At 42.2% G+C, this 25,950-nt stretch overlaps 1 protein-coding gene across 2 annotated transcripts in view; it reads right to left on the reverse strand.

Annotated features, from left to right (window-relative positions):
• The window catches only part of CPSRP54 (chloroplast signal recognition particle 54 kDa subunit), a 295,675-nt gene that overhangs the window by 82,828 nt on the left and 186,897 nt on the right, over positions 1 to 25,950 (reverse strand). Inside the window, exons 13-14 of one of the 2 annotated variants that reach the window (XM_089378034.1) lie at positions 923 to 1,008; positions 465 to 608 (exon numbers count right to left, since the gene is read on the reverse strand). In XM_089378034.1, the coding sequence (XP_089234160.1) occupies positions 465 to 608; positions 923 to 1,008 (230 nt within the window). The remainder of the gene's footprint in view (positions 1 to 464; positions 609 to 922; positions 1,009 to 25,950) is intronic. The other variant, XM_089378033.1, reaches the window with a different exon arrangement.

Here is a 25,950-nt window from a genome sequence, read left to right on the forward strand (position 1 = left end):
AACTGCTGGAAAGCCTTGGCATAGGAATCATATGCAACATGTACAAGAATAGGGAAATTTCCCTAGATACCTCCCAAGACTCTACTCAAAAACTACAAGCATCTAAAGTCAATGAATGAAATGACAATAACCTATTTTTCAAGAATAAAACATGAAATGTCAGTAGCGGGGATGACTGCCAATGATGTATAATGCTGGTAACTAAAGACTTCCTTTGCAAAAAACATATAGAAGATGGCAAGCCGCACAAAAAGATGACCAGCAGTAATATATGGGAAATTTCATAAAAGTCATTGCAGAAACTCCAAACCAGCCTTCCATATGTGAACCTAGATTTCACTTGTTATTCTATGTTACAATCCAACTAATGCAAGACTACAAAGCTAGAGCCAATTAACCTCAGTTACTATATCATCTGAAAGAATAAGCATTAGATTAAAACAACACATATGGCAAGAATCAACCTAAAACAGTGAAAAAATAACCTTCTGTGATACTTTGAGAGCCTCCTCGAGGTTTTCAAGTCCAGGAGTTCCTCCTTCCATGGCACCCATCAAATTTTTCATGCGAGCCCGCATTTGGAAAAGTTGAGCAACAAGTTGGCTCACCTAGCAAACAACAGAAGACATCAAAACAAACATAGACTACAAGTTATAACATTTTGTAATATGGCATTTTTTATGCACGTGCACTATTCGTATTTTCTGGCAATCAGCTTTTAATGCAACCGTTAGCCCTTGTATACAGAATGTAAATCAACGTGTATTATGAATTAAAATCCTATCAAAGTAAAGATGAATAAAGATATCCATTCAAAAATTTGAAGCACATCTGAAAGACAAAACATACTAGATAACTACTTTATGTTCACAAATAGCAAAGGATAGGAAAAATGGTTAACAATGTATGCCTCAAAACTTACTTGCTGCTCTGACCTGCCAGAATCTACAGCAATTTTCCTTCTCCTGGCAGGTGATTGTGCCAACAATTCAGGGTTTGCCCTTTCCTCTGCATGTTCTCAGGAATTCCAAATTAGACTCTACTAATTTTCACAGTGACAAAAATATACAAGGTTCCAACAAACATTGATATGTATATCAAGAAGTTGTGGTTTGATATAGCAGCACTATCACTAATAGAGACCTGTTATACATTTTAGAGCAAGGACTAAATTTTAAAGTTCTGAGCACACTCATTGCAGTAATATCATCCCCAAGGTAAGCCAAGCGACAGATACTCCTAAAGCCCCCAAATCAATTTTGTATGATTCTGTTTATTTTATGAAGTCATACAATTGCAGCCTTATAATTTTAGACTAAAACTTTTTGGTCAGACAGAAAGACGACACAACATAAGAAACAGCTACTAGGTGCATTCAGTTTCTCTTTTACCTTTCAGGCCATCAGCAGCATACTTTGTGCTTCTTAAATTAAATGAAAATTTATCTAGAAAAGAGGTTACAGGAGACCTCATATAATCAATTTCCACGGAATCTCAGATCACAGTGTACCACTTTTGGCATCTCCAGAAGCTGGTGGGTATTCACAGTTGTCAGGAAATCTTGAGCATGACAATTGGCCGTGGACAATAACTACTTGTATAAACAGAAAGGGGTTCTTCACATAATGATGTGGCAGTGTTTTACAAAAATGTGCTCTAGCTCAGCATTTTTACCACATTAATTTACAGCAATGTATTACTTTCATATGTCTTTTCTAGCACTTTGTGAATATTTATCAACAAATGCACATAAAATGAATTCACAGTTCCACACACTTTTATCCTTTTGAATTTAATTAGTACATAATTTTAATATAGATTGTTGAATTTGTAACTATGGTCGGTCATCATAATGTATATTTGGTGCCTTGATGTACTTGTCTTTATTATTGTAAAATATATTTTAAATGCTAGAGTCAAAAGAAAATTTATTTTGAGTCAAAGTCCCATTGTGACTGTCAAAAGAAGAAAATTTGAATTTTTGAATTGTAATTCTTTTGCTCTAAAACTTGTCAAGTCGCCCTCCCTCCAAATCAAGTCAGCCCTGGTAGAAGACACACCCATTCGGCCAAGACAAGTCACTATATAAAGGCAGTTCAATCTCCTCCACTTGGGCAATTCCAACGTTTTAAAACTCCGACTCAGCCGAGGATCAACTCCAACTCCGACTCCGACTCGTTATCGACTCGGCCGGTTCGATTTCAATGACTCGGTCGTTGTAAAAAATACATTAGATATTTATTTTTTATATAAAAAAACATAATTTTAAAGATTTTAAACATAATTTTAAAGCTTTTCATTCATGTTTCCAAACACACAGCATTATAATATAGATGGAAGACAACATATGATCAAAGTAGGCTCATGAACCAATCCATTATATCAAAATGGCACCCAGTGCACTGTCCAATGGCAATACATAGTCAACTGTCAAGAGTCAAAACAAAAAACACATAACCAAGGAGGCTAGAAATGGCCTCTACAGCAAAAGTAAACTGTGACCAGACTCCAGTACTACTGGCTAGTAGCTACTGCCAAAGGAGCCAAGATCATGTCAATCAATCTCTGGATCATCATCAGAGTCAGACAGGGGGCCCCATGGCTCCTCCTCATCATCATCATCTCCAACTGCAACTGTAGAAATGGTACCACTAGCACGCTGTGCAACTGCAGCAGATGCAAGCTGAGATAGAGTAGATATGCGGCTGCGCTTCTGTCGTGGCTGAGCAGAGGAAGCGCCTACAACTAGAGTCCTTGCTGGCTGTGAGACTGAGATTGGTGGATCGGGTTCTGCATTCAACTGAACAGCGTGTTCAACTATTGCCTCGATATCTAAATCTAAATCAAGATCCTCATCAGGATCAAACTCTGCTGGATGACTCTCCACTATCCAATCTAATGTTGGATCAATGTCTTCCAACACAATGGGATCTGAATCAGGTCTTTTGTTCAGCAATTGGTTTCCTCTGAGCCGGAGGTTGTATTGGACATAGACTAGATCATTTAAGCATTTTTTATCCAAACGGTTTCTCCTCTTTGTGTGAATCCTCTCAAAGACAGACCAATTGTGCTCACACCCAGTAGCATTGCAAGTTTGACTCAAAATACAAATTGCAAACTTCTGCAATTCAGGACAATGGCCACCAAAGGCCTGCCACCATTGTGCTGCAAAAAACATAGGAGTGTAATGAGTTAGCACAACAAAATTACAAATTATATCCAACTTTCAAATTATAAACGATTTAACAAACTTTTAAAAAAAAGTACAACTATTAAGAATTTGAAAATTGAAATTTTTGTTTACTTGGCTCATCTGCTTCTCTTGCAATCTTTGCTAGGTTCTTCCCAAAGGTACCTGAGGCATTGCTGAAGGTTGCGACCTGTCGGTGTATCTCCAGCTAATCAGACTCCAATGGGATCATGCGATCAATGCAATCAATCAGTCCATCTCTGACCTCCCCCCTCAAAGCTCCTAACTCCTTAGCTTTATAATGATACCGTGGGTTCAAAAAATACCCAACTGCATGTATAGGGCGATGGAGTTAATTGTTCCATCTTTCATCAATGATTGCCCAAATGGGCCCATACTTTGCCACTCTATCCTTGTATGTCGTCTTTATTTGCTCCTTTGCTTGATCCATGGCCTCATAAATGAAGTTCATAGCCAACCTTTCCCCATCCACCAACCGCAACACCTTAACTAGTGGCTCAGCAAGCTTCACAATTTCTGCTGCCTCTCTCCAAAAAAGTTTCTTCATAAACTTTATTTTTCAATTCTTTGCCTTCCGGTTTGTTAGACCAATTGCTTTGATTCCATTCATCACTGGAAAACATCTTTTGCAAGTTTCTATGTTGGGAAAGCATAGATTGCAATGTCAAAAAATGAGTAGCAAATCTAGTGATGGCAGGCCTAATAATATCCTTGCCCCCAGTGTGTTTCCTCATGAGGCTCAAAATCAATGAATGATTGTAGATAAATTTTGTTATGCTTTTGGCATGATCTATAGTGTTTTTGACCCAATCTATTTTTCCAATATCCTCAAGCATGAGGTCTATGCAATGTGCAGCACATGGGGTCCAGAAGATGGTCTTGTATTTTTCCTCTAATAATTTACTAGCAAGAACATAGTTAGAAGCATTATCTGTGATGACTTGAACAACATTAGCCACCCCCACCTCCTCAACAACCTGATCCAATAGCTGAAACAACAATTGCCCATCTTTTACCTTATCAGATGCATCAACTGATTTTAAAAACATGGTTCCCCGTGGGCAGAAGACAAGAAAGTTTATGATGGTACAGTTTCTTTGATCAGTCCATCCATCTGACATGATGGTACATCCTGTTCTTGCCCATGAGTCCTTGAAATCTTTCAAATACTCATTAATGGAGTCAATTTCTCTCTGCAAACGATACCCCCTTAGCTCATGCATAGTAGGGCCTTTGAAGCCTTTTCCAGCAGCATGTATGGCATCAAACATAGGCTCATAATATGGTGAATGGGAAGCATTGAAGGGGATATCAGCATCATACCACCATCTAGCTATGTACTCACAAGCAGTCTCCCTCAATTCTTTCTTCCAATGGTCATCTAAAGTGGGCTGCATTTGAATTTTACTAGCTTGAGGACCATGTGCATTTGATGGAGAGGAGGGAGTGAAATAACTTTTGATAGTCATATCACCTTTTTTCATTCTACCCTTTCCCTAATCTTGACAAAACCAAAAGATGGAGGAACATATCAGAAAAAGTTGGATGCATCAGTATGAGGGATAGAGAAAGAACCCTCAAAATCATAATGGGGGTTGGTAGCCATCATTTTTTGTATCTCCCTCTTCCTCCCAATTTCAGCCTCTAACTCTTTGCCTAGTCTTATCTTCTTTAAACCTCTCAAAGTTGGCTAACAATTGCTTCCTAATCTCCCCAATTTCTAGTGAGGCACATGGAGTAATTTGGCCTCTAATCCCCGCCAAGTGTTGTTTCAGTCTATTAATGCCCCCAGGACCTTCCTTAATTTTCCTATGGCAAAATTTGCAATGCATTTCACTATCAACCATTTCAGCATATGCCCAAGCAGGATCTCTCACTCTAGGTGCCATTTTTTGACTAGGAAATGAAAGCAAACAATCTGAAAATAAAAAAATAAAAATAAAAAAACATTGATTCAATGTTCATTTCTTTTACAAAAAACACTCTCTAAGCTTTCTAGATATGCACCTAAAATTTAATAAGCAAAAACAGACTTGTAGAGGTGAAAAAAAATACCTCTAGGGACAAACTACCTCCTCAAGCTTGCTCCAAGAATCAACTGCTCAATGTTGCTCCAAATGGCTGCCCAAGAAGCTCCTCACTCCAGCTACAATGCTTGCCCAAGACTCCTCACTGCTGCTCCAAAAACAAACTCAAGAACTGCTCACTAACTCTCAATGAAGTTCTCACTCAAATGCATGAGATGGCTGTGAGAGAATGAGAGCATTTGAGTGTGTTAAATAGGGTTTGGGAGGGGGAAATGGACCCCAAATAGCATTTAACTAATTCATAAAACACACTGGAGTACCCACCAATCAGCAAACACTTGAAAATTTAAAAAAGAATATGACAAATCGTAGTTTTATTGGGCTTACGGGCCGTAGGTAATGACTCGGCCGAGTTATTGCAGAAACGGCCGAGTTGGTCGAGTCAGCCATGATTCGGCCTCCCGTACCGTTTTCTCAACCGAGTCACTATTTTTAGCATTGAAACAGATCATCTCGGCCGTTTCCGTTTCGAATCGACCGAATTTTAAAACATTTTGCATCTCTCGCACAAGACAGTTTTTGGCCAAACAAGTGAAGACAAGAAGGACGAATAAGACAAAAAAGAAGATGAATTGACTCTCTTTCTCTCTCTCATCAACTCACACCTATGGATATAGTCTCTCTCTCCTGGTTCGCAATTTTTCTGGGAATTCTATTGCAAGGGGGCAAAATTTTGGGCAACTGCAGGGGCTGAAATTCTAGGGAAACTGGCGGTTGCAAGAGGGCCGAAATTTCTGGGTCACATCAGGCAGAGCGGATTTCTGGGTCAGATTGGGAGGCTTGACTTGGAGGGAAAGACCAAGTTTGACCATAGGTCTAAGTGTGTCTGTTGTTCAACAGAATAATTTCTCTATTGAAAAGGTTGTTGGGATTTTTCCCCTAGTGGGTTTTCCTAGGGTGAATCTTGTCTCTTCTTTGTGCATTGTGATCTCTATTGTTCTACCGTTCTTTATGGTTGAATTTCTGAATTATAATCACCAAATGATATATTGGAATAATAGTAAAAGAAGCTTTGCATCAAAAGTAATTAACCGATTATTCAAAAATACTATGTTAGTTTCTATTGCACTAAGAAAATCAACAAAGATGATTTGTAATTTTCTGGTGTACCTTATGGCGTGGATAGGATGGACTTTTAGAGTTGGGGGTAGACAGGTCACAGGTGTAGGTTGGCGTCATAAGCGGGCCCAGGGGCTTTTGGAGGGGTTTTGAGGAGTTTTTATGACGTCTGACGGCATTCGCTTAGTTTGCCTTTAGTTCTGTTGCATTCTGACAACTTTCAAAAAACAAAATTATTAATGGGCCTAACTCAATTAATTACGCTTAAGGTGGCATTTCGAGAGGAATACTTGGCAGAACACCTTAGTGTAATAGCTTGTTGGAACCGAAACAAGAAGATTTACAGGACACCATGGTTAGAAGCGATTTTTAGTGACCTGAGGAGGCATGGTGGCCAATTTAGCATTTTCCCACATTAAAAAGAATATTTTAATTGAAATAAAAAAGGGAAAAGTGCTCCATGATTAAAATAATAATAAAATAGGAGGTTCTAGAGGGGTCCATCAGATTTATAAAAGAGGAGGAGGAGGCCATTAGAGGACATCTTGGATTTGATATTTCTTCTTGTATGAGAGGTTGAGAACCCGGTTCTCTACTTCAACAGTAGCCCCAGGACGAAAACCCTCAGGTTTGCTAGTGGATGTTGGACAAAAACCCAACTCTCTTCAAGAGATTTCACTCAAAAATCTCATGGTGCTTCATTGGATTTTGGAGAGAGCAATTTTGCCATAGCAGTTTTGCAATAGTCTTCTCACTGGGCCATCTACATCATTGCCAGAGTCATTCATCAATTGGGTCAAAGATCTTTTTCTGGGTTTCGCTCTGCTTGCTTGGCAAGCTCAAGTTCCATTATTCCTTCATGTTGATGTATTCTTTTCAATGGATTAATAAAAGGGCTCAGTGATTTTATTGCCATATATTTGTGTACCAATTTGTTGGTTGTGTCTATCTACAATTATTTTTCTATTCAAGTTTATTTATAGTATCTACTGTTAAAATTTCCATTAGGGATATTAAAGTGGTATCAGAGCCTTGGTCTTGGCTCAGCCTGCGAGTTTTTCAATTTTCAGTTGCAGCTATTATGGTTCGGGGGTTTATTTGAATGTGCCAAATTCTTTTTCCGGAGAAACTAGACTATTATTGAAGAACACTTTAAGATGATCAATTTACCAAATTGTCTCATCTGTAATAAGTAATCGACAAATTCCCTGCACAAATGTCCCCTACATATTAATTATGCAACGAATTAGAAAATCAAAGGTTATAATTTGTGGGTCGTATTTAATCAAATTTCATTTTGAAAAATGGCCATAGTTTGGAATTATCGCAATATTATCTTGGGTCAAAAAGTATAGCCAACAAGGGCAGAAAGCCACGTGTTCAGCTTCACGAGCACCGTAGAAAGGCGGAATCTACTGATGATAAAGGTGTCGATGTTAAAGGGGAGGCCGAAGGGTGTGTTCACTTTTGTGGGTGTCAAAATTGTCATCAGACGGGAATCAATCTCGTGGGTTTGAATTTAGAGAGCCACGTTACCAGGGGCCATCGCCAAAATTCTTATTTGAATTCTTTTGCCCCGTCGCCTTGAATCAGGAGCTAAAATTTTGTATTGGAAGAAATTCGCAATGAGGAGCAAGCCGAGCATGGTTACTCTTGAGCGGGACGGGACTGAGATTTGATCTACGAATTGCCGGCAAAAATTGTAATCAAGCCTAGTCTCCAATTTTAGATCGGTTAGAGCTGGATTGATCTACAAATGCAAGCGATTGGTATGGGGTCGTGGGTCGACTGATCAGAAATTCGGTGGGACCGAATATTCACTTCTGCAGACTGTATAAGAAAAGGACGAGCAAAGAATCGAACCGTGGCTATTGGATTATTATAATTAATCAGAAATATTGCTGCGTGAGAATGTTTGAACAAGTATAGTTGTTTGAACTTCGAATTTAGTGCCAGAGTCGGGTCTATCAGTCACATTGCATTCCTGAACGATCATTCTCTCAGAGCTACCAGACTCACGTACCATTGGCGTGTTCCTTGAATGTTTCTAGTGCACCTGTCGCTGATCGTAGCAAAGGAGTGCATAAGAGTTGAATCGATGGATGCAAGAATGAGCGTGTTCATCGTATAATTTGAGTTGCCTGCGCAGGTGGATTCATTGGCTGATTGATGGATGTATTAAAACCGAGATATTCTGGTAAATGAGAATTGTGGGAGTAACAATTTTATGAGCACAATAGATTTATACAACACCAACGTTGGTGATTCCCCAAGAATCAACAGCCAGTTGCTTTTGGTTATACGAAGGCTGAGCTGATGGGTTCTGACAGGCTCAGGGCTACACATAATTCGGTTGGTCACAACCTGCAGCAGCTCGCAATGTTTGCCAATTAAATTGCACAGGTCTTGCCACTAGACTGAAAGGCTAAGTCTGCCAGAAGTTCGAGTTGAGTAGCAAGGGTCGTGGGGCCCGGGAAAATTTTCTTAAAGCAAATTTGAGTCGACAAATGTGTATTGGATCTGATATATTGAGTGGTGAGATTTAGCATATTAACATATGGATATCGCCCAGATATCTGTAGTGCATAATTTTAATGGTGTGCATGGGTAGAACGAGTGCATCTATTGTAGTGGGACCAAGAACTAGCTTAGCAGAATTGTGACGCAAAGATTGATGTTCATCCGTGTGTGTGATAACAACACACTGTTCACACATTCCAGTTTGTGTTTGGTTTGGCATGACTGTTGTTTTAAACAAAGATAAGATGTGTTACTCAAACCAGTAGGGGACCTAAAAGGGGTTCCTAAGAGGGAACTGCTAGGTGGCTTAGCTCACTGTCACTACAACTAAGTCTCCCTCCCTGCTCTTTACGGACTTTCACCGATGGGAGGAGTCTTGGTAATGTAGGGATCACTTGTAAAGTATATGTCAATGGATAGGTGGAAAATGACCCTGGAAAACCCTTTCCCAAGGATGGTGTGAAGAATGGAACTTGCTTGCTCTTTAAGCAAGGGACTTGGTCCTCCATGGGTAAGGGGTGAGGATTGGAGAGTTGAGGGAGAAGGAATAGGCTTATAGACGAGGTTCTCAATCCCTTAATCCTTGGGAAACTTGGATTCCCAAATGATCTTTGACCAATAATCTTTATTGAGAAGTGTGACCACATGAGGCCAAGTGGACCTAGTCCAGGTTCGGGGACGGAATGTAGCAACCAATGTTGTTTCTATCCTAGACAAGGTGGAAGGAAAGCACCAAACAAGAATATTTACTTCAAATGGTTGAATTGATCCTGTTGAGGTCTAGCCTTGGGGATGCCTTGGCAAAATTCGATACTAGAGCTAGGGCTTGGGATTCCCTAAGATTCCACCGTTAGAATTGCCTCAAATTTGAAGGAGAAGGAGGGGACCAACCAGTGCAATAGCCTATAGGAGATCAAAGTTTTTCCTTGGGTCAATTCTCGAGAAATTGATGCCCTAGGTGACCTAATGGGGCTAGACCTGGGGAAAAAGATAAAAAGGTAAAAAAAGGGTTACAATGATCACCCTTTTTGAGAGACCAGTACCTATTTCACTTGGGGATATGGAGTCAAGGATAATGATGAGTAGGAACTTGGTTTCTTAATCAAGGAGGCCCGGAAAGTCAGCTTCATCCAATGTTGAGAGAAAGAAAAGAAAAGTGACCTTCAAGCATTTATACTTCAAAGCAAATGATGCAAACTTATCGAGACAAATAATCTCTAGGACATTTCATTCATATAACATTGGCCCATACATTAAATTAGCTAAAACATGCTTAATTCCACATTTCAATTATGCAGCAACTAGCCCTAATTTTAGCAGTATGCAGCAACAAGAATAACAATGTTGAAATTTAATTACAATGTTATAGAATATCTCCAACCAGTTGTTTGCAAGACAAAGCTCCACGACAAGAAAAATAGCCCAAATCCATACGTCAAAATTCATCCATCTCCAAAAAATATCCACAAAGGAAAAAAATGTGAAGTTCTCCATGATTAGAGAGATCTTGAGTCAAGTGATGATCCAAATGAATGTATCTAACATCAATATAGCCTCCTAAGGAGTTCGAATTAGCCTATGGGCCTACACTAGCCCCTAATGATAAAATAATGTGCAAAGAAAACCCTATTGGTGACAAGCCTACCAAACTAGCTCACAGATGTAAAAATAAGCTTCACAAGGGGCCATATAATAATATGTACATGTCTTTGGGGCCCTCCAAAGGCCTGATAATGTCTTGAAGTGCCACATTGAGGATTAAATTCCTCGGAATATGATGAACAAAGGGGTGGCCCCTTGTTCTCCAAGTAGTAGACCTGTGGTGCTCCCAATGGGTCTGAGAGCACATAAATGATCCCATGGGTCTCCATATGAATTGGAGATCCCTGTAGATCCTCTTCAAAGGTCCGAGTGGTGGAATTGTTGATTTGGGGTAGCATCGAATGTGCTCTAGCCACAAAATTTGGTGGAGAGGTTGGGGCACATAAGATCTCCAATACCTAGAAAGGGTTTGGACAGATTTTAAACAGATCAGGAGATATTAAAATAATTAATATTTATAATGCAATCCCTAAGTCTAAACTTAGGGAAAATAAAATATTAATGTGTATTAATATGAATTTGTGTTACAGTGGTTCAAAAGACATGAATCAAGCTAGATCTAATCTTAGTCGTTGATTAGGGACTAAATCTCGGCCATTGAGATGTCAACAGAAAAAGTATAAGAGGAGGCTTGAGGATCACTTGAAGAGCACACCAGATGATCTGTCATTCTATTCTCTAAAGCGGGGTTTGCTAAGAGAGATAGAATCAGTGATCAGGAGAGCAGCTGAGGGGCATTGAATACAAAGAAACAAAGAAGGCAGAGATTGTGTCGAGAGAGCAGTGCAGCAGCGAAGGAGGGTGACGCAGAGCCAGCAAGGGCTCACGCAAGGCCACGCAGAGGCAGCCAAGTGTTGCGCAAAGCACCAAAGGGGCCAGCGTAGCTGACGCAAAGGCTCCCAGAGATGATGTTGGGCCTCCTGGGGCTGACGCAAGCCTAAAAAGGTTGACGTAGGGCCAGCGTGAGACAGAGGGGCTAACGCAGTCCAGGGTTGCAGAGCAGTTTTGTGCTGAGGAGATGCCGGAAGGGTTTTCTGGGGTTTCAGCTAGGAGATTTCTCTCAAACTGTAAGGTATAGTTGCTAAGGAAATTCTCTGTTGGGTAGGTCAAGTTCGGCACCCAGATTGTACTTTGATAATGCTTAATAAGAAAACCCTCAGATAGCTGCACCGATTTTCCCACATTGGGTTTTTCTGGGAACATTGGTCCAAAAATAATGGTGTCATGTGCAGTGTTGCAGGAAGCGCCCCCCCCCCCCCCCGGATCCTAGGCCGGAATCGCGTCCCGTACGGAAGCGTTCCGGAAGCGCCCAAGGAAGCGCGATTCCTAATTTTTTATGCGCTTCCTGGTTTTTGAGAAGCGTGGGCCCCGAAGCGTGCTTCGGATGGCGCTTCGGGCCTCCGGAAGCGCCACGCTTCGGGCCCGGAAGCGTACGCTTCACGAGCGCTTCGGAGCGCTTCCGAAAAAACCGCGCGGGCTAAGGAAAGACACTTCATTTTTTTTAATTTTTTTTTAAAGTTAACTTAACTTAGCAATGAGGGGGTGGGTTAGGGTGAGTTTAGGGTGAGTTTAGGGTGAGGAATGAAAAGCATAAAGCTCCCATTCATTCCTCATTTTCTCACTTTGAGTTTATGAGAGTTGGAGAAGAGAAGAGAGGAGAGGAGAAGAGAAGAGAGGAAAGGAGAGGAGAAGAGAGGAGAGCTTGGAGGAGTGAAGAAGGAGGAGCTAGGAGAAGGAGGAGGAGCTTGGAGCAAGAGCTTGGAGGACTTCATCTACAAGAGCTAAAGAGGTAAGTTCAAACCCCAAACTCCCTTGTTTTTTTGAAAAAAAATTTGTATTTTTCTCCTCCCTCTCCTACTCTTTCCCATTGTTTCTACTTGCTCCTTTATTTACAGGTTGTCCACCACCTATATCCATATTCCAAGATGGTGTTCTTTTGGCTTCTATGTATCATTCCACTCTTGGTTTTAATGATGGCAAGGGTGAGGAATAGAAGGGAAGAGGAAGGGGATGAACTTGGTCCTAATAGTAGTGACCCAATGTATGATGAGGAGGAAGGGTTTGAAGAGGAAGGGGATGGACTTGAAGGGGACACTGAAGCACAAGATGGGAAAGGTACATCAACACCCTTGTGGAACTATGTGACCAAACTTGATGGGGGAAAGGGTGGTGGATCTTACAAATTTGTGTGCCCTCATGGTTGTCATGGAGAAAAACCATATTGTGGTTCATATACCCGTCTGAGGAGGCATCTTTGTGGGGTGCTGGACAGTGATGAAAAAAAGGGTTCTGTGGGGGTACAAATTTGCCCAAACATTTCAACTGAAGAAAGAAGAAAATACATCCAAATAGAGATGGCTGCACAACAAAAAAACAAGAAACAAAAAACTCATTCTGATTCAAGTGCAACCTCTAAATTTGGTAGTTGCCCATCTCCTCATGGTACTTCTGCAACCTCTGGAGGTAGAAGAACAATAGGGGATTTCCTTAATGTTGCTGGGAGGGATGATGTGGATGGAAAGATAGTCCGTTTTCTTTGTGCTTGCGGTGTACCATTCAATGTGCTTCACTCTCCCTATTGGCATGACATGGTAAAGGCCATCAATGAAGCCCCAAAAGGATACAAGGCCCCCAACTATGAGAAAGCTAGAACAGTGTTATTAGAAAGAGAAAAAGCTAAGGTTCAAAGAGCTTTGACACTTTTTACACATGAGTGGGTGGATTCTGGGGTATCCATTGTATCAGATGGGTGGACAAATATTAGAAACCAACATTTGATAAATGTTCTTGGTGTTTCTTCTAGTGGTGCAGTATTTATTGCATGTCATGACTCCTCCTCCATCAGTGCAACTGCACAAAACATTGCAGATCTCCTATTGAAATCAATCAAAGATGTTGGTCCGAATAATGTGGTTCAAGTGATCACAGATAATGCAGCAAATTGTAAGGCAGCAGGAAAAATTATTGAGCGTACTCATCCACACATCTTTTGGTCTGGGTGCCTGGTTCACACATTGAACCTTTTGATGCATGATATTGTGAAACACAAAGATTGTGGGTGGATTGCTGAGGTTTACAGGAAAGGGAAGCAGCTCATTAAATTCATCACAGGGCATACAAGGGTAAACTACTTCTATGGCACTTACTCCAAGTTGCAATTGCTTAAAATTGCAAAGACAAGATTTGCTAGTTATTACCTCACCTTTAGGCGGCTAGTGAGGGTGAGACAAGCTTTAACTAATCTGGTGTGTGCTGAAACATGGGATGAAATTAACACTGACACAGATGGTGCTAATGCAGTCAAGGACACTGTTCTTGACAGTTACTTTTGGTCACAGGTTAAATATGTTTTGCAATTCACCAAACCAATTTATTACATGATCAAGTTTGCAGATTCAGATCGACCAGTAATTGGGGAGGTGTATGAGCAAATGGATAGCATGTTGGGGCAGATTAAAGACATTGTTGAGCCTAGAGATACCACCTTGTACAATTATATTCGTGTAGAGGTGCAAAACCGATGGGAAATGCTAAATATTCCATTGCATGCATTAGCATATGTTTTGACACCTAAATACTATCATCCATCATGGCTTTCAACACCAGCACCTGGGGGGGGAAGCAGGAAAAAACCACACCAAGATAGAGAGGTTCACGAAAAATATATGGCTGCATTGAGTAAATTAATCCCTGATGAGGAGGAGGCTGCATTGGTACGGAGACAGGTGAGCAACTATATGCTCAACACTGGTCCATTTGGGAGCATGCATGCAATTCAAGATCGAGAGACTTTTTCTGCTCTTGAGTGGTGGAACATGCATGGAGGGGGTACTCCACTTCTACAGAGTTTGGCATTGCGGGTGCTATCACAGGTGGTAAACACTTCTTCTGCAGAGAGGTGTTGGAGCTCTTATTCTTTCATCCACAGTGTTAAAAGGAACAGGTTGAATTTAGACCGGGCAGAGAGCTTGGTTTATGTTCATTACAACTTGCGATTGTTGTCCCATTACTGTGAAGATGCAAAGTCTAATAAAGACTTGTTGATTTGGGACAAGAATCCAGAGGAGCCCAATTTGGAGGATGGAGTGTTGCGACTAGAGCAATTAGAGGATGCTCTTATCCAGGTATTTCCATTGTGGTATGAATTTTCCAATTTTCCCTTATAAAGCATTTCTCTAATTCATGTTTTTAATTTTTTTGTTAACTAGTGTTTTTTTTTTTTTTGCATGAATTTTTTGAGCGATTCTAGGATGATGATGACCGTGTTGATATGCCACCACCCCCACCCCCATCTGGTCCCTTGGTTCCTAGGTTCCATGGTTCAACACCAACAGCAGGGGGTTCTTCTTCATCAGTTTCAGTGCCACGACTTACACAGGGACCATCTTCTTCATTGCCACCACGTGGAGGCCCGCCATCACGTTCTATTCGTGGTGGAAAGAGGAGAGATTAGTAGATATATTCACAATCTACTACTTTTTGTCATAGATTACTCATTAGACTTGTAGACTTGAGAATTTGAATTTTGAACCTTTTTGGCTTGGCGGTGACCAAGTGACATATTTTGTAAACATTATTATTTGAATTTTGGACATGATAAATGTTGACAGTTGCTCACTTGCTAGATAAATCATAATATGCTCTATGTTTTATGTTTTATAATATGCTTAAATGTTTTATGTTTTATAATATGCTTAAAAATTTGATGTATGTTTGTAATAGCTAGAATATAGATGATTGTTGTACATACTAGTAACTACAATGGAATCATGGATGCCATATCTATCTTGATTTATGCAAAAATATGCATGTTTTCATGTCTTCTACAATTAATTTGGTATTTGGGATGTTTGTTTTGAGTATAAATGCAAAAAAATATAAAAATATATATATATATAGCAGACGCTTCCGCGGACGCTTCGCTTCCTAGATTTTTGGAAAATGACGCTTCCGCGCTCCCGCTTCGTGCAACATTGGTCATGTGGTGTGTTTGTTCTTGTTTCTTTTAGTTGCTGATTTGTAATATGTTGGGCATGCACTGGTGTTTATTTTCAGTATTTACTTTGTAAATAACTTGTTAAAGAAAAATAACAAGTAGGTAGGTATAAATCAGAAAAAAGTGCATGAAGGGTTTCTAATCTAAGTAAACTTAGAAACTTCAACATGGTATCAGAGCATGATTGCAAATCACAGAAGGACTAAAAGACATTAGCCGAGCGGAGCAATAGCAGCAGAAAACAGTTGTCCCGAGGTGACAGAAGTTTTTAACAGTGCAGAAGTCAAGAAGTGTAACGCAGAGCTAGCCAGAGCCACGCAGAAGAAGCCGGGAGCTGCACAGAGCCTCAGAGAGGCCAGCGTTGCTGACGCAGAGGGCCAGAGGGCTGACACAGGGCATCCCAGGGCTGACGCAGACCGATCTGGGGTGATGCAGAGCCAGCGTGAGGCAGAAAAGGTCTGATGCAGTGCACAAAGAGGCAGTTGTTGGAGTCTAGAAGGCTGCAGAAATATTGCAGAGTGGAGCTGGTGAGGTACTGTAGTCTGAACAATACCTGACAGAGCAGAGCCAGAGGAGTTGTTACCGAGGGTTTCTAGCCGAGGAACCTGGATCAGCAGTGTAGTTGCACAAGATGATCAAAGTAGGGGGCATCTCGACAAGCGGCAGAAGGATTTCCAAGAGGGAAATCAGGACTTGGAGGGAGTCCAGAAGAGAACTTCCAGGCAGGAAGTAGAGACTCAAAATAGTCGAATAGAGAACTCCCAGGAGGGAAGTAAAGGAGCATCATGGTACTACACGGGGTAAGGGACCAGAATAGACTGGATGGAGCATCGAACTTCGCAATCTGGAAGGCCAGAATCTTATCAGTGCTTGACAAGAATCGTGTCAAGAACTTCACCTTGAAGACGATAGCTATCCCAGTCAACCCAAATGATAATGACAAGTACGAAGAGGCGATGGCGAGGGCCAAGTGCATTATCCTTGACGGGGTCAAGGATCATGTGGTACCACATATAGCCGAAAAAGAAACAACAGTTGAGATGTGGGAGGCTCTCAAGAACCTATACCAGCATACTTCTATGCAGAGAAGAATGCTGCTCGAGAACTAGATGAAGTCGTATCAGATGAAAAAGGGTCAATCGATTGACACCTTCCTCGGAGGACTGAATGAGATCCGAGACCAGTTGACTGCTATAGGAGCGACACTGGATCAGGAGCTTATGGTGAGGACAACCCTAAATGTTGTCTCAGAAGATTGGGAAGTGTTTGTCCAGAGTATCCTGGGCAGAGGGACTCTCCTACCTTGGGACGAGATGTGGGCAGCTCTTCGCCAGGAAGAGATCAGACGGCAGTGAAAGACAGGTAGCAGCAGCAAAGGGATCAAAGTTCAACAGGAGGAGGAGGATGTGGCCCTAGCATCTAAGGGAAAGCAGGAGAAGCGGAAGAAGAAAGATCTCTCCAAGATCAAGTGCTTCCACTATGGGGAGATGGGTCATTATGTGACCCAGTGCCCAAGGAAGAAGAGTAAGGGAGAGTCTTCCGAGACTAAGGCAGCGCCAGCATGGGCAAAGAAGGAAGTTTTGACAGACAATGACTGTGCCATGAGTGCACACGCACCACTTGAGCGGAAGTGGGGCGACATCGAGCTGGAGTCAGGTGGACGACAGGGGATGAGGGGCAGGATCCTTGAGGTACCCAGCCTCTTAGATTAGACCTTGCTACGGGAGCCCCGATGAGGAGTAGCAGGACTAGCTGATGTGGGTAGAGACGGATGTGGATGGAGCGGCAGAGAGAGCTACAGTGTAGGAGTCCAAAGACAGTGCAAAGCTAGCAGGCTACAGCAGTGTGAGAGGCACAGGAGTGTTGCACCAGTGCAGGAAGGCACAGAGAGGTGTGCAACGGTGTGAGATGCAGGGACATGTTGCAACAGCGCAGGGGTCAGAGAGAGGGAGCACTTGTCAGCGATAGAGGGAGCTTCAGCATCAGTGGGTGTTTCTAGCCCAACCAGGAGGTCATTTGGGAGATCAGTTACTTACTTCTCAGTAATTGAGTTGCAGGGCAGCAGTGGGCAACACGATGCAGCATGATGAGAGGAGGTGCAGTGCGGATGCAGTTCTGGGAGAAAGGACCCGCAGCAGCACGGATGCAGAGAGAGTTGTCATACAGATGCAGCAGTGGCAGTGGCAGAACCATAGGCAGCAGTGCAAAGGATGATGGGCAAGAAGGCCTAGCATCAACACAGGTACCGATGCCAGATGATCAGAGTAATGCTCAATGATGAGTATTGCTAGAACACAGTGCTTGCTAAGAGGGAGTGTTGATTTGGGGTAGCATTGGATGTGCTCTAGCCACGAAATTTGGTGGAGAGGTTGGGGCACATGAGATCTCCAATACCCAGAAAGGGTTTGGACAAATTCTAAACAGATCAGCAGATATTAAAATAATTAATATTTTTAATGGAGTTCCTAAGTCTAAACTTAGGGAAAATAAAATATTAATGTGTATTAATATGAATATGTGTTAGAGTGGTCTTAGCCGTTGATTAGGGACTTAATCTTGGTCCTTGAGATGTCAACAGGAAAAGTATAAGAGGAGGCTTGAGGATCACTTGGAGAGCACACCAGATGATCAGTCATTCTATTCTCTAGAGCAGGGTTTGCTAAGAGAGATAGAATCAGTGATTGGGAGAGCAGCTGAGGGGCATTGAGTATAGAGAAACAGAGAAGGCAGAGATTGTGTCAAGTGAGCAGTGCAGCAGCGAAGGAGGGTGACGCAGAGCCAGCAAGGGCTCACGCAGGGCCATGCAGAGGCAGCCAAGTGCTGTGCAGAGCACCAGAGGGGCCAGCGCCACTGACGCAGAGGCGACACAGGGCCTCCTGGGGTTGACGCAGGCCTAGAAAGGCTGATGCAGGGCCTCCTGGGGCTGACGCAGTCCAGTTTGGGCAAGATGCTGGGGTTGCAGAGCAGTTTTGTGCTGAGGAGCTGCCAGAAGGGTTTTCCGGGGTTTCAGCCAAGAGATTTCTCTCAAACTGTGAGGTATAATTGCTAAGGAAATTCTCTATTGGGTAGGCCAGTTTCAGCACCCAGATTGTACTCTAATATTTCTTAATAAGAAAACCCTCAGATAAGTGCACCAGTTTTCCCACATTGGGTTTTTCCAGGGACATTGGTCCAAAAATAATGGTGTCCTGTGGTGTGTTTGTTCTTGTTTCTCTTAGTTGCTGGTCTGTAATATGTTGAGCATGCACTCATGTTTATTTTCAGTATTTACTTTGTAAATAATTTGTTAAAGAAAAATAACAAGTAGGTAGGAATAAATTAGAAAAAGTGCATGAAGAGTTTCTAAACTAAGTAAACTTAAAAACTTCAATAGGAATGAATGTTGCCATGACATCGTACAAGTCCTGGGACACCTGCCAAGAGTGTGGGGCTCCTATGGGGGCCTGCTGGGCACAATGTACCAGGCATATCACCATCATGCCAAAAGTGGATCGCTACTAGTCTCTGAGCATCGATGAAGATCCATGGAGTGTTTCCTACTGCTGTGGAGGTCAATGGCTCTCTATGCACACCCTATATGTGCCAATGTAGACCTTTAGGTGTTAGGATCTCGTATAGGGAGACCAAACCCAAATGGAAACCACATGTAATCCTACATAAGATCCAATGTGTCCCCTAGGCTTCCAATACAACCAATCATTAAAAAAATCGGGTAAAAGAGTTTACAAATCAGGGATAACAAAGTGGGCACTTCATAATGCGGCTCACCAAGTACCTTATTAGGTGGCTTAAATGGGATAGCATGTCCAAGGTACATCCCTCTAACGGGGGTGGCAAGTGATAAATAAGTGGAATGGAATAAGGAATGAGAGGGGCAACCCTGGGCCACATATTGGGGCATAGGGGTAGTTGGATAAGGGGAAGCCCACACTTGGGTATGTAATGTGTAGGAAGGAGCAATCGTGGTACACGAGGTGCCCCGGCCTTGATTTTTCCACCCTTATTTAAATGTCTTTTGCCTTTTATGAATTTTCTTTCATTAACTGCTCGAGGCTCAAAGGACAAGAGCATGATGTGTAAGATATAGCAGTGATTACTCCCTTTTAGGTAGGGCAGTTCATTGCCCTCCAAGGGTTGGGACAATCATGGGTTCTTGAATGATAAAGGGGGATCATCTAAGGCCTATGGAACCAGGGTGATGGCCATGGATTGGGGTAGAGATCATGTATTGGCTTTTGCCCACGTGCTAATTATTTTTGTTCCGACCATCTTTTGCATTTTTGTGAAAATTCTATCACTGCAACAACTGATTTATTTTACCTACTTATTTCCCAATAAGTTATTTACGAAAACCCTTCAGTAAACATTAAAATAAATTATACTACAGATATCACACCATAATACAAAAACAAACACATGCACAAGAATCAACTAATCAACACAAATATTTTGAACAATTGTCCCTAGAAAAACCCAATGTGGGAAAACTAGTGCAGCAGAGGAGGATTTTATTATTCAGCAATTCTTTAGTACAACTGGATGCCAAACTGGCTTACCCAACAGAGAAAAATTCTCCAGCGCTTCTCCCAGTCTCAGCGTCAGGCTTGCTGGCCTTTACGCAGGTCCTAAACCCTCTGCGTCAGCTCCTGCCTCTCTGCGTCACCCACGCAAGCCCTCCAGTGACTACCCGGTCTATTACCTCTGCGTCTGCCACTCCAACCTCTGCGCTGGTCTTCTGGTGTTGTTCCCGACTCTCTGTTTCGTACCCACTGCCTCTCGCTGCTCTCCAGACCACTAGTTCGAATTTCTTAGCTAACCCTACCCCAGAAATTGAACTGACTGGTCTCCCTCAGTGTATTCTCCGATTAACCCTCAAGCCTCTTCTTATACTTTTCCTGTTGGTCCTTCAACGACCGAGATTAAATCTCTAATCAACAACTAGGATTAGATTTTGCTTGATCCATGACCTTTGAAACCTTCTAACCCAATTTTATATTAATACCCATTAATATTTTATTTTTCCTAAGTTTAGACCTACGAACTCCATTAAAAATATTAATTATTTTAATATCTCCCAAACCGGTTAGAATCTGCCCAAACCATTTCTGGCTCTTGGAGATATCATGTGCATTAGCTAGTCCGCCAATTTTCATGGCTAGAGCACATCCGATGCTACCCCAAATCAACACTCCCTCTTAGCGAGCATTGTACTCTAGTAGTACTCCTCACTGAGCATCACACTGATTATCCGACACTGGTACTTGTGCTGATGCTAGGCCTCCCCGCCCAACAACCTCTGCACTGTTGCATCCTGTACTACTGCCCATGGCTCTGCCACTGCCACTGCCGCATCCATATGGCAGCTCCTTTAGCATCCATGCTGCTACTAGTCCTTTCTCCCAACACTGCATCTGCACTGCAACTCCTTCTGCATCCGTGTTGTTGCTAGTCCTTCTTCCCAACACTGAATCTTCTTCTCAACATGTTGCATCATGCTACAACTGACTACTATTGCACTGCAACATCATTCCCATTTCGACTACTAAAATGGATTCTTTATCATCCCCATCTTCTCCCTGAAATAATCAAACTTCGTTCTTCCAAGGGCCTTTGTAAGGATGTCTGCCACCTGCTCTCCCGTAGGAGTGTAATTCAACTGTACGGCTCCTCACTGGACACAGTCTCTGACAAAGTGACACCGAATATCAATAAGTTTTGACCGATCATGAAACACTAGATTCTCAGAGAGCTTAATGCAACTCTGATTATTACACATGATCCCGGTCGCCTCCATCTTTCTTCTGAATAGGTTCACAAGAAATTTTCTAAGCCATATGGCCTTACACGAAGCTGTGCTTGCAGCCATATATTCTGCCTCAGCTGAGCTCAGAGCCACAGATTTCTGTTTCCTACTGCACCAAGAGATCATTCCTGATCGAATGTTGAAACAGTACCCAGAGGTACTTCTCCGATTCACTGAACTTCCAGCCCAATCAGCATCAGTAAATCCACTCAATCTGATATCCTTACTCCTAGTGTACAAGAGTCCATAATTCACTGTTCCCTGTAAATATCTGAGAACATGTTTGGCTGCTACCTAATTAGCACTTTGGTTCCACCATGAACTAACTGAGGGTGTTGACAGCGTAACAAAGGTCTGGCCTAGTATTGACCAGATACATCAGGGAACCTATGAGCTATCTGTATAAGGTGGGATCAACATCCTTGTCTTCTGATGCATCAATTTTCTTCCAATTGGTAATCATTGGGGTAGCCATGGGTCTATACTCCTCCATCCTAAATCTCTTCATAATTTATGTAGCATATCTCCCTTGCCCAAGGAAGATCTCCCCCTTTTGCTGCCAAACTTCCAACCCCAGGAAATAATGCATTCGTCCCAAATCCTTCATGTCAAATTTTGTGGCTAGATTCTTCTTGCAGTCCCCGATGAGCCTGGATGATCCTGTTAGGAAGATATCATCCACATATAATACTAGGATTAGAAGTTCATTCTCTACAACCAAATAATAAAGATTTGGATCTACATCACTCTTGACAAATCCCATCTTCTGCAAGTAGCCATCAATTCGACCATACCATGCTCTAGGCCTGCTTCAACCCATACAAGGCTTTCTTCAATCTGCATACATGAGACTTCTTCTCATGTGTCTTAAAGCCTTCTGGTTGTTCAATGCATACCTCTTCTTTTATCACCCCGTTCAGAAATGTTGTTTTAACATCCATCTGATGAATCTCCCATCCCATTCGTGCTGCAAGAGATATCACAGTTCTAATAGATGTATACCTGGCTACCGGGGCCAAGGTCTCTTCATGGTCTATTCCTTCCTTCTGAGCATACCCCTTAGCCACAGACCTAGCTTTGCATTTTTCCACACTGCCATCTACAGCGTATTTAATCTTGTAGATCCATCTCGAACCTACCACCGATCTGTCTTGAGGCCTTGGCACTACCTCCCAGACATCGTTCACCATTATGTAGTTGTATTCCTCTACCATCGCATCCAGCAAAACCTGATGTTGAGCAGCCTCTTGAAAACTGGCAGGCTCCCCATCTTGAGCTACTAATGCCTGATATCTATTTGGTTGTTTTCACAGCCTCTAATTGTTCCTTGGTGCACTGATGAAATCCTCTGCATCTCGCAGAATCTGACGAAGTTCCCTACTCGTTCTTCCTCTGCCAGCAGGTGCTTCTATTAGCTCCTCCTCCTCTTGTGATTCTTCCTAATCCGAGGAAGAATTCTTTACTTCTGTTGGTTGAAGTGGTTTGACCAACGACTCCTCTTTTGACTGTTCCTCGAAAGGCATTTCTTGAGATTTTCTAAAATCCCTGTCCTCCATGAACTTTACATCTCATCGAACTACTACCTTCCTACTCCCTGGAAGATAGATTCTGTATGCCTTAGCGTTCTCGCTATATCCCACTAGATATCCTTTCTCTGCAGTTTGATCCAGCTTCTTCCTCTTTTCCTCAGGTATGCGGCAATATGCTAAGCTCCCAAATATCCTGAAATGACTGACTTCAGGTGTCTTCCCTGTGAAGACTTTCTCTAGAGTAATCTTGCCCAATGCCTAATGAGGAGTTCTATTCTGAACATAGACTATCGTGTTGCATGCTTCTGCCCACGGGAATTTTGGCATATCCTGATCATACATCATGGCCCTAGTTGCTTCTACAATAGTCCAATTTTTCCTCTTTGTTACTCCATTCTGCTCCAGATTGTAAGGAGTTGTCCACTCTCTTCTGATGCCCTCCTTAGCGCAAAAATTAGTGAAGTCCTTATCGACATACTCTCCACCATTATCTGGGCACAAAACTTTTATTTTCTTCCCAGTCAAATTCTCCACCAAAGCCTTGAACTCTTTGAATCGATAGAAAACCTCGTCCTTGGTTTTCAAAAAATAAATCCAAGTTTTCCTTGAGTGGTCATCAATGAAGGTGACGAAGTACTCAGCACCACTAAGAGCTTTAGTGGACATAGGTCCACAAATATCTAAGTGTATCAATCCTAGTACACTCTTGGCCCTGTTTTTACTTCTAGGAAATGCTGCTTTGGCATACTTTCCTAGAGCACATCCTCTGCATACATCATCTCGTTCCGTACTAAGATCTGGAACTCCTGTTACAGTGTTCCTAAGAATTCTCAGAGCCCCATGGTGCAAATGTCCCATTCTTCTGTGCCATAGTTCATTCAAATCCTTGTCTCCATGACTGCCTATTAGTGCCATTGGTGATTCTAGTTGTAGTCTGTACAACCTGTTACTTTTGATCCTGATCTGCACTTTCTTTTTCCAGCTCAGGTGTTTGACGTATACTTTCTCCTTGATGAAGAAAACGTCATAGCCTTTGCCTTGAAGTTGCGACACGGAAAGTAAGTTCATCCCCAATCCTGGTACATGCAGCACATTGGTAGCACAGAACCGCTCTCCCGTTTCTGTTTGAAAAACTATGGTACCCCTCCCTACTGGAGTACACTTTGCCTTGTTCCCCATGGTGATCTGAAAGTTCATCCTCTCCTCCTGATAATCTGAGAAACATTCCTGGATTCCCATCATATGCCAAGAGGCTCCACTGTCTATATACCATACCTCTGATGATGCAGAGCTAGTCACACAAGCCACTTCTTCTTCCAGCCTGGAAGCCAACATAGAGAAATCGAAGTTACTGTCTCTTATGCAATTTTCTGAAAATCTATGCGAGTCTCCTAACGTAGATGCCTCTGCATTATGGTCTCGACCCATAATTGATTTTCCCTTCATGTCTCTGATTACTTGCTTTGATACCATGTGAAAATTCTATCACTGCAACAACTAATTTATTTTACCTATTTATTTCCCAATAAGTTATTTACAAAAACCCTTCATTAAACATTAAAATAAATTCTGCTGCAAATATCACACCATAATACAGAAACAAACACATGCACAAGAATCAACACAGATATTTTGGACAATTGTCCCCGAAAAAACCCAATGTGGGAAAACTGGTGAAGCTGAGGAGGATTTTATTATTCAGCAATTCTTCAGTACAACTAGATGCCAAACTGGCTTACCCAACAGAGAAAAATTCTCCAGCACTTCTCCCAGTCTTAGCATCAGGCTTGCTGGCCTCTGCGCAGCTCCCAAACCCTCTGTGTCAGCTCCTGCCTCTCTGCGTCACCCATGCAGGCCCTCCAATGATTGCCCAGTCTACTACTTCTGCGTCTACCTCTCCAACCTCTGCGCTGGTCTTCTGGTGTTGTTCTCGACTCTCTGTTCCGTACCCGCTGCCTCTTGCTGCTCTCCAGACCACTAGTTCGAATTTCTTAGCTAACCCCGCTCTAGAAATTGAACTGACTGGTCTCCCTCAGTGTGTTCTCCAACTGACCCTCAAGCCTCTTCTTATACTTTTCCTGTTGGTCCTTCAACGGCCGAGATTAAATCTCTAATCAACGGCTAAGATTAGATTTGGCTTGATCCATGACTTTTGGAACCTTCTAACCTAGTTTTATATTAATACCCATTAATATTTTATTTTATTAATTATTTTAATATCTCCCAAACCGGTTAGAATCTGCCCAAACCATTTCTAAGTCTTGGAGATCTCATGTGCTTTAGTCTCTCCACCAATTTTCATGGCTAGAGCACATCCGATGCTACCCCAAATCAACAATTTTGTGGTACAATTTCCTGTTAAATGTGGCCAATTATGCTTCTTTCTTTTCTTTTAGCTGCTTCAACTTCCAGGGCATCATTCCACCCCTGACCCAAGGTGGGTGCAGGGGGATAGGGAGGATGGCCCTATGTGGACCTAAGTGGGAGAAATGATGAATGGGGTATAGTGAGTGGAAAGAGAGTAATATATGCGAATAAAGGAGCAGGGCCACGCACCCAAAGTTGGGGTTTCCCAATTAGTACCACCCTAGAACCAAATGGTTAATAAAGGAGATCCCACGGGACTAAGATCCAAGGGTAACATCCAAAAGAGATCAAGTGGACAAGAGCACAAACTAAGCCCACCCTTTCTGCCAAATCCCTCCATAATCCATACCCATAAGTATCCATGATAAGTAAACCCAATACTCAATTACCCCATGACAAGACATACCTTTAGATTTGGGAGGCCCACCTTCAAACATACGATCAATACAGGTGGGTGAGGGACCGCATGGTTGGCTTAGGTGGCATAGAAATGGCACAACGAGCTAGTAGGAGGTTGTAAGGGGTTGCTAGCTTTCCGCTGAGGTTCATCATGGAGAAAAATTTATCCTGGGGATATCACCCACGAAGCGGTGGGTGATAGGACACTAATGGTATTATTCTATGGAGCATTCATTTTGATGATGTTCAGAGATCAAATCTATTCAGAAGACCAGCGAGTTGCACCATCTATTCCAGGTTCCTTTATCTTCTTCACCTTGCAAATATTTGTGAAGTATGATGACACTTTTGCATTCTGATGATGTGTAAACAGTCTG

Source organism: Pinus tabuliformis, chromosome J (genome assembly GCF_031772625.1).
Source record: "Pinus tabuliformis cultivar Carrire ecotype Pingquan chromosome J, CPIR1, whole genome shotgun sequence".
Classification (NCBI taxonomy): Eukaryota; Viridiplantae; Streptophyta; class Pinopsida; order Pinales; family Pinaceae; genus Pinus; species Pinus tabuliformis.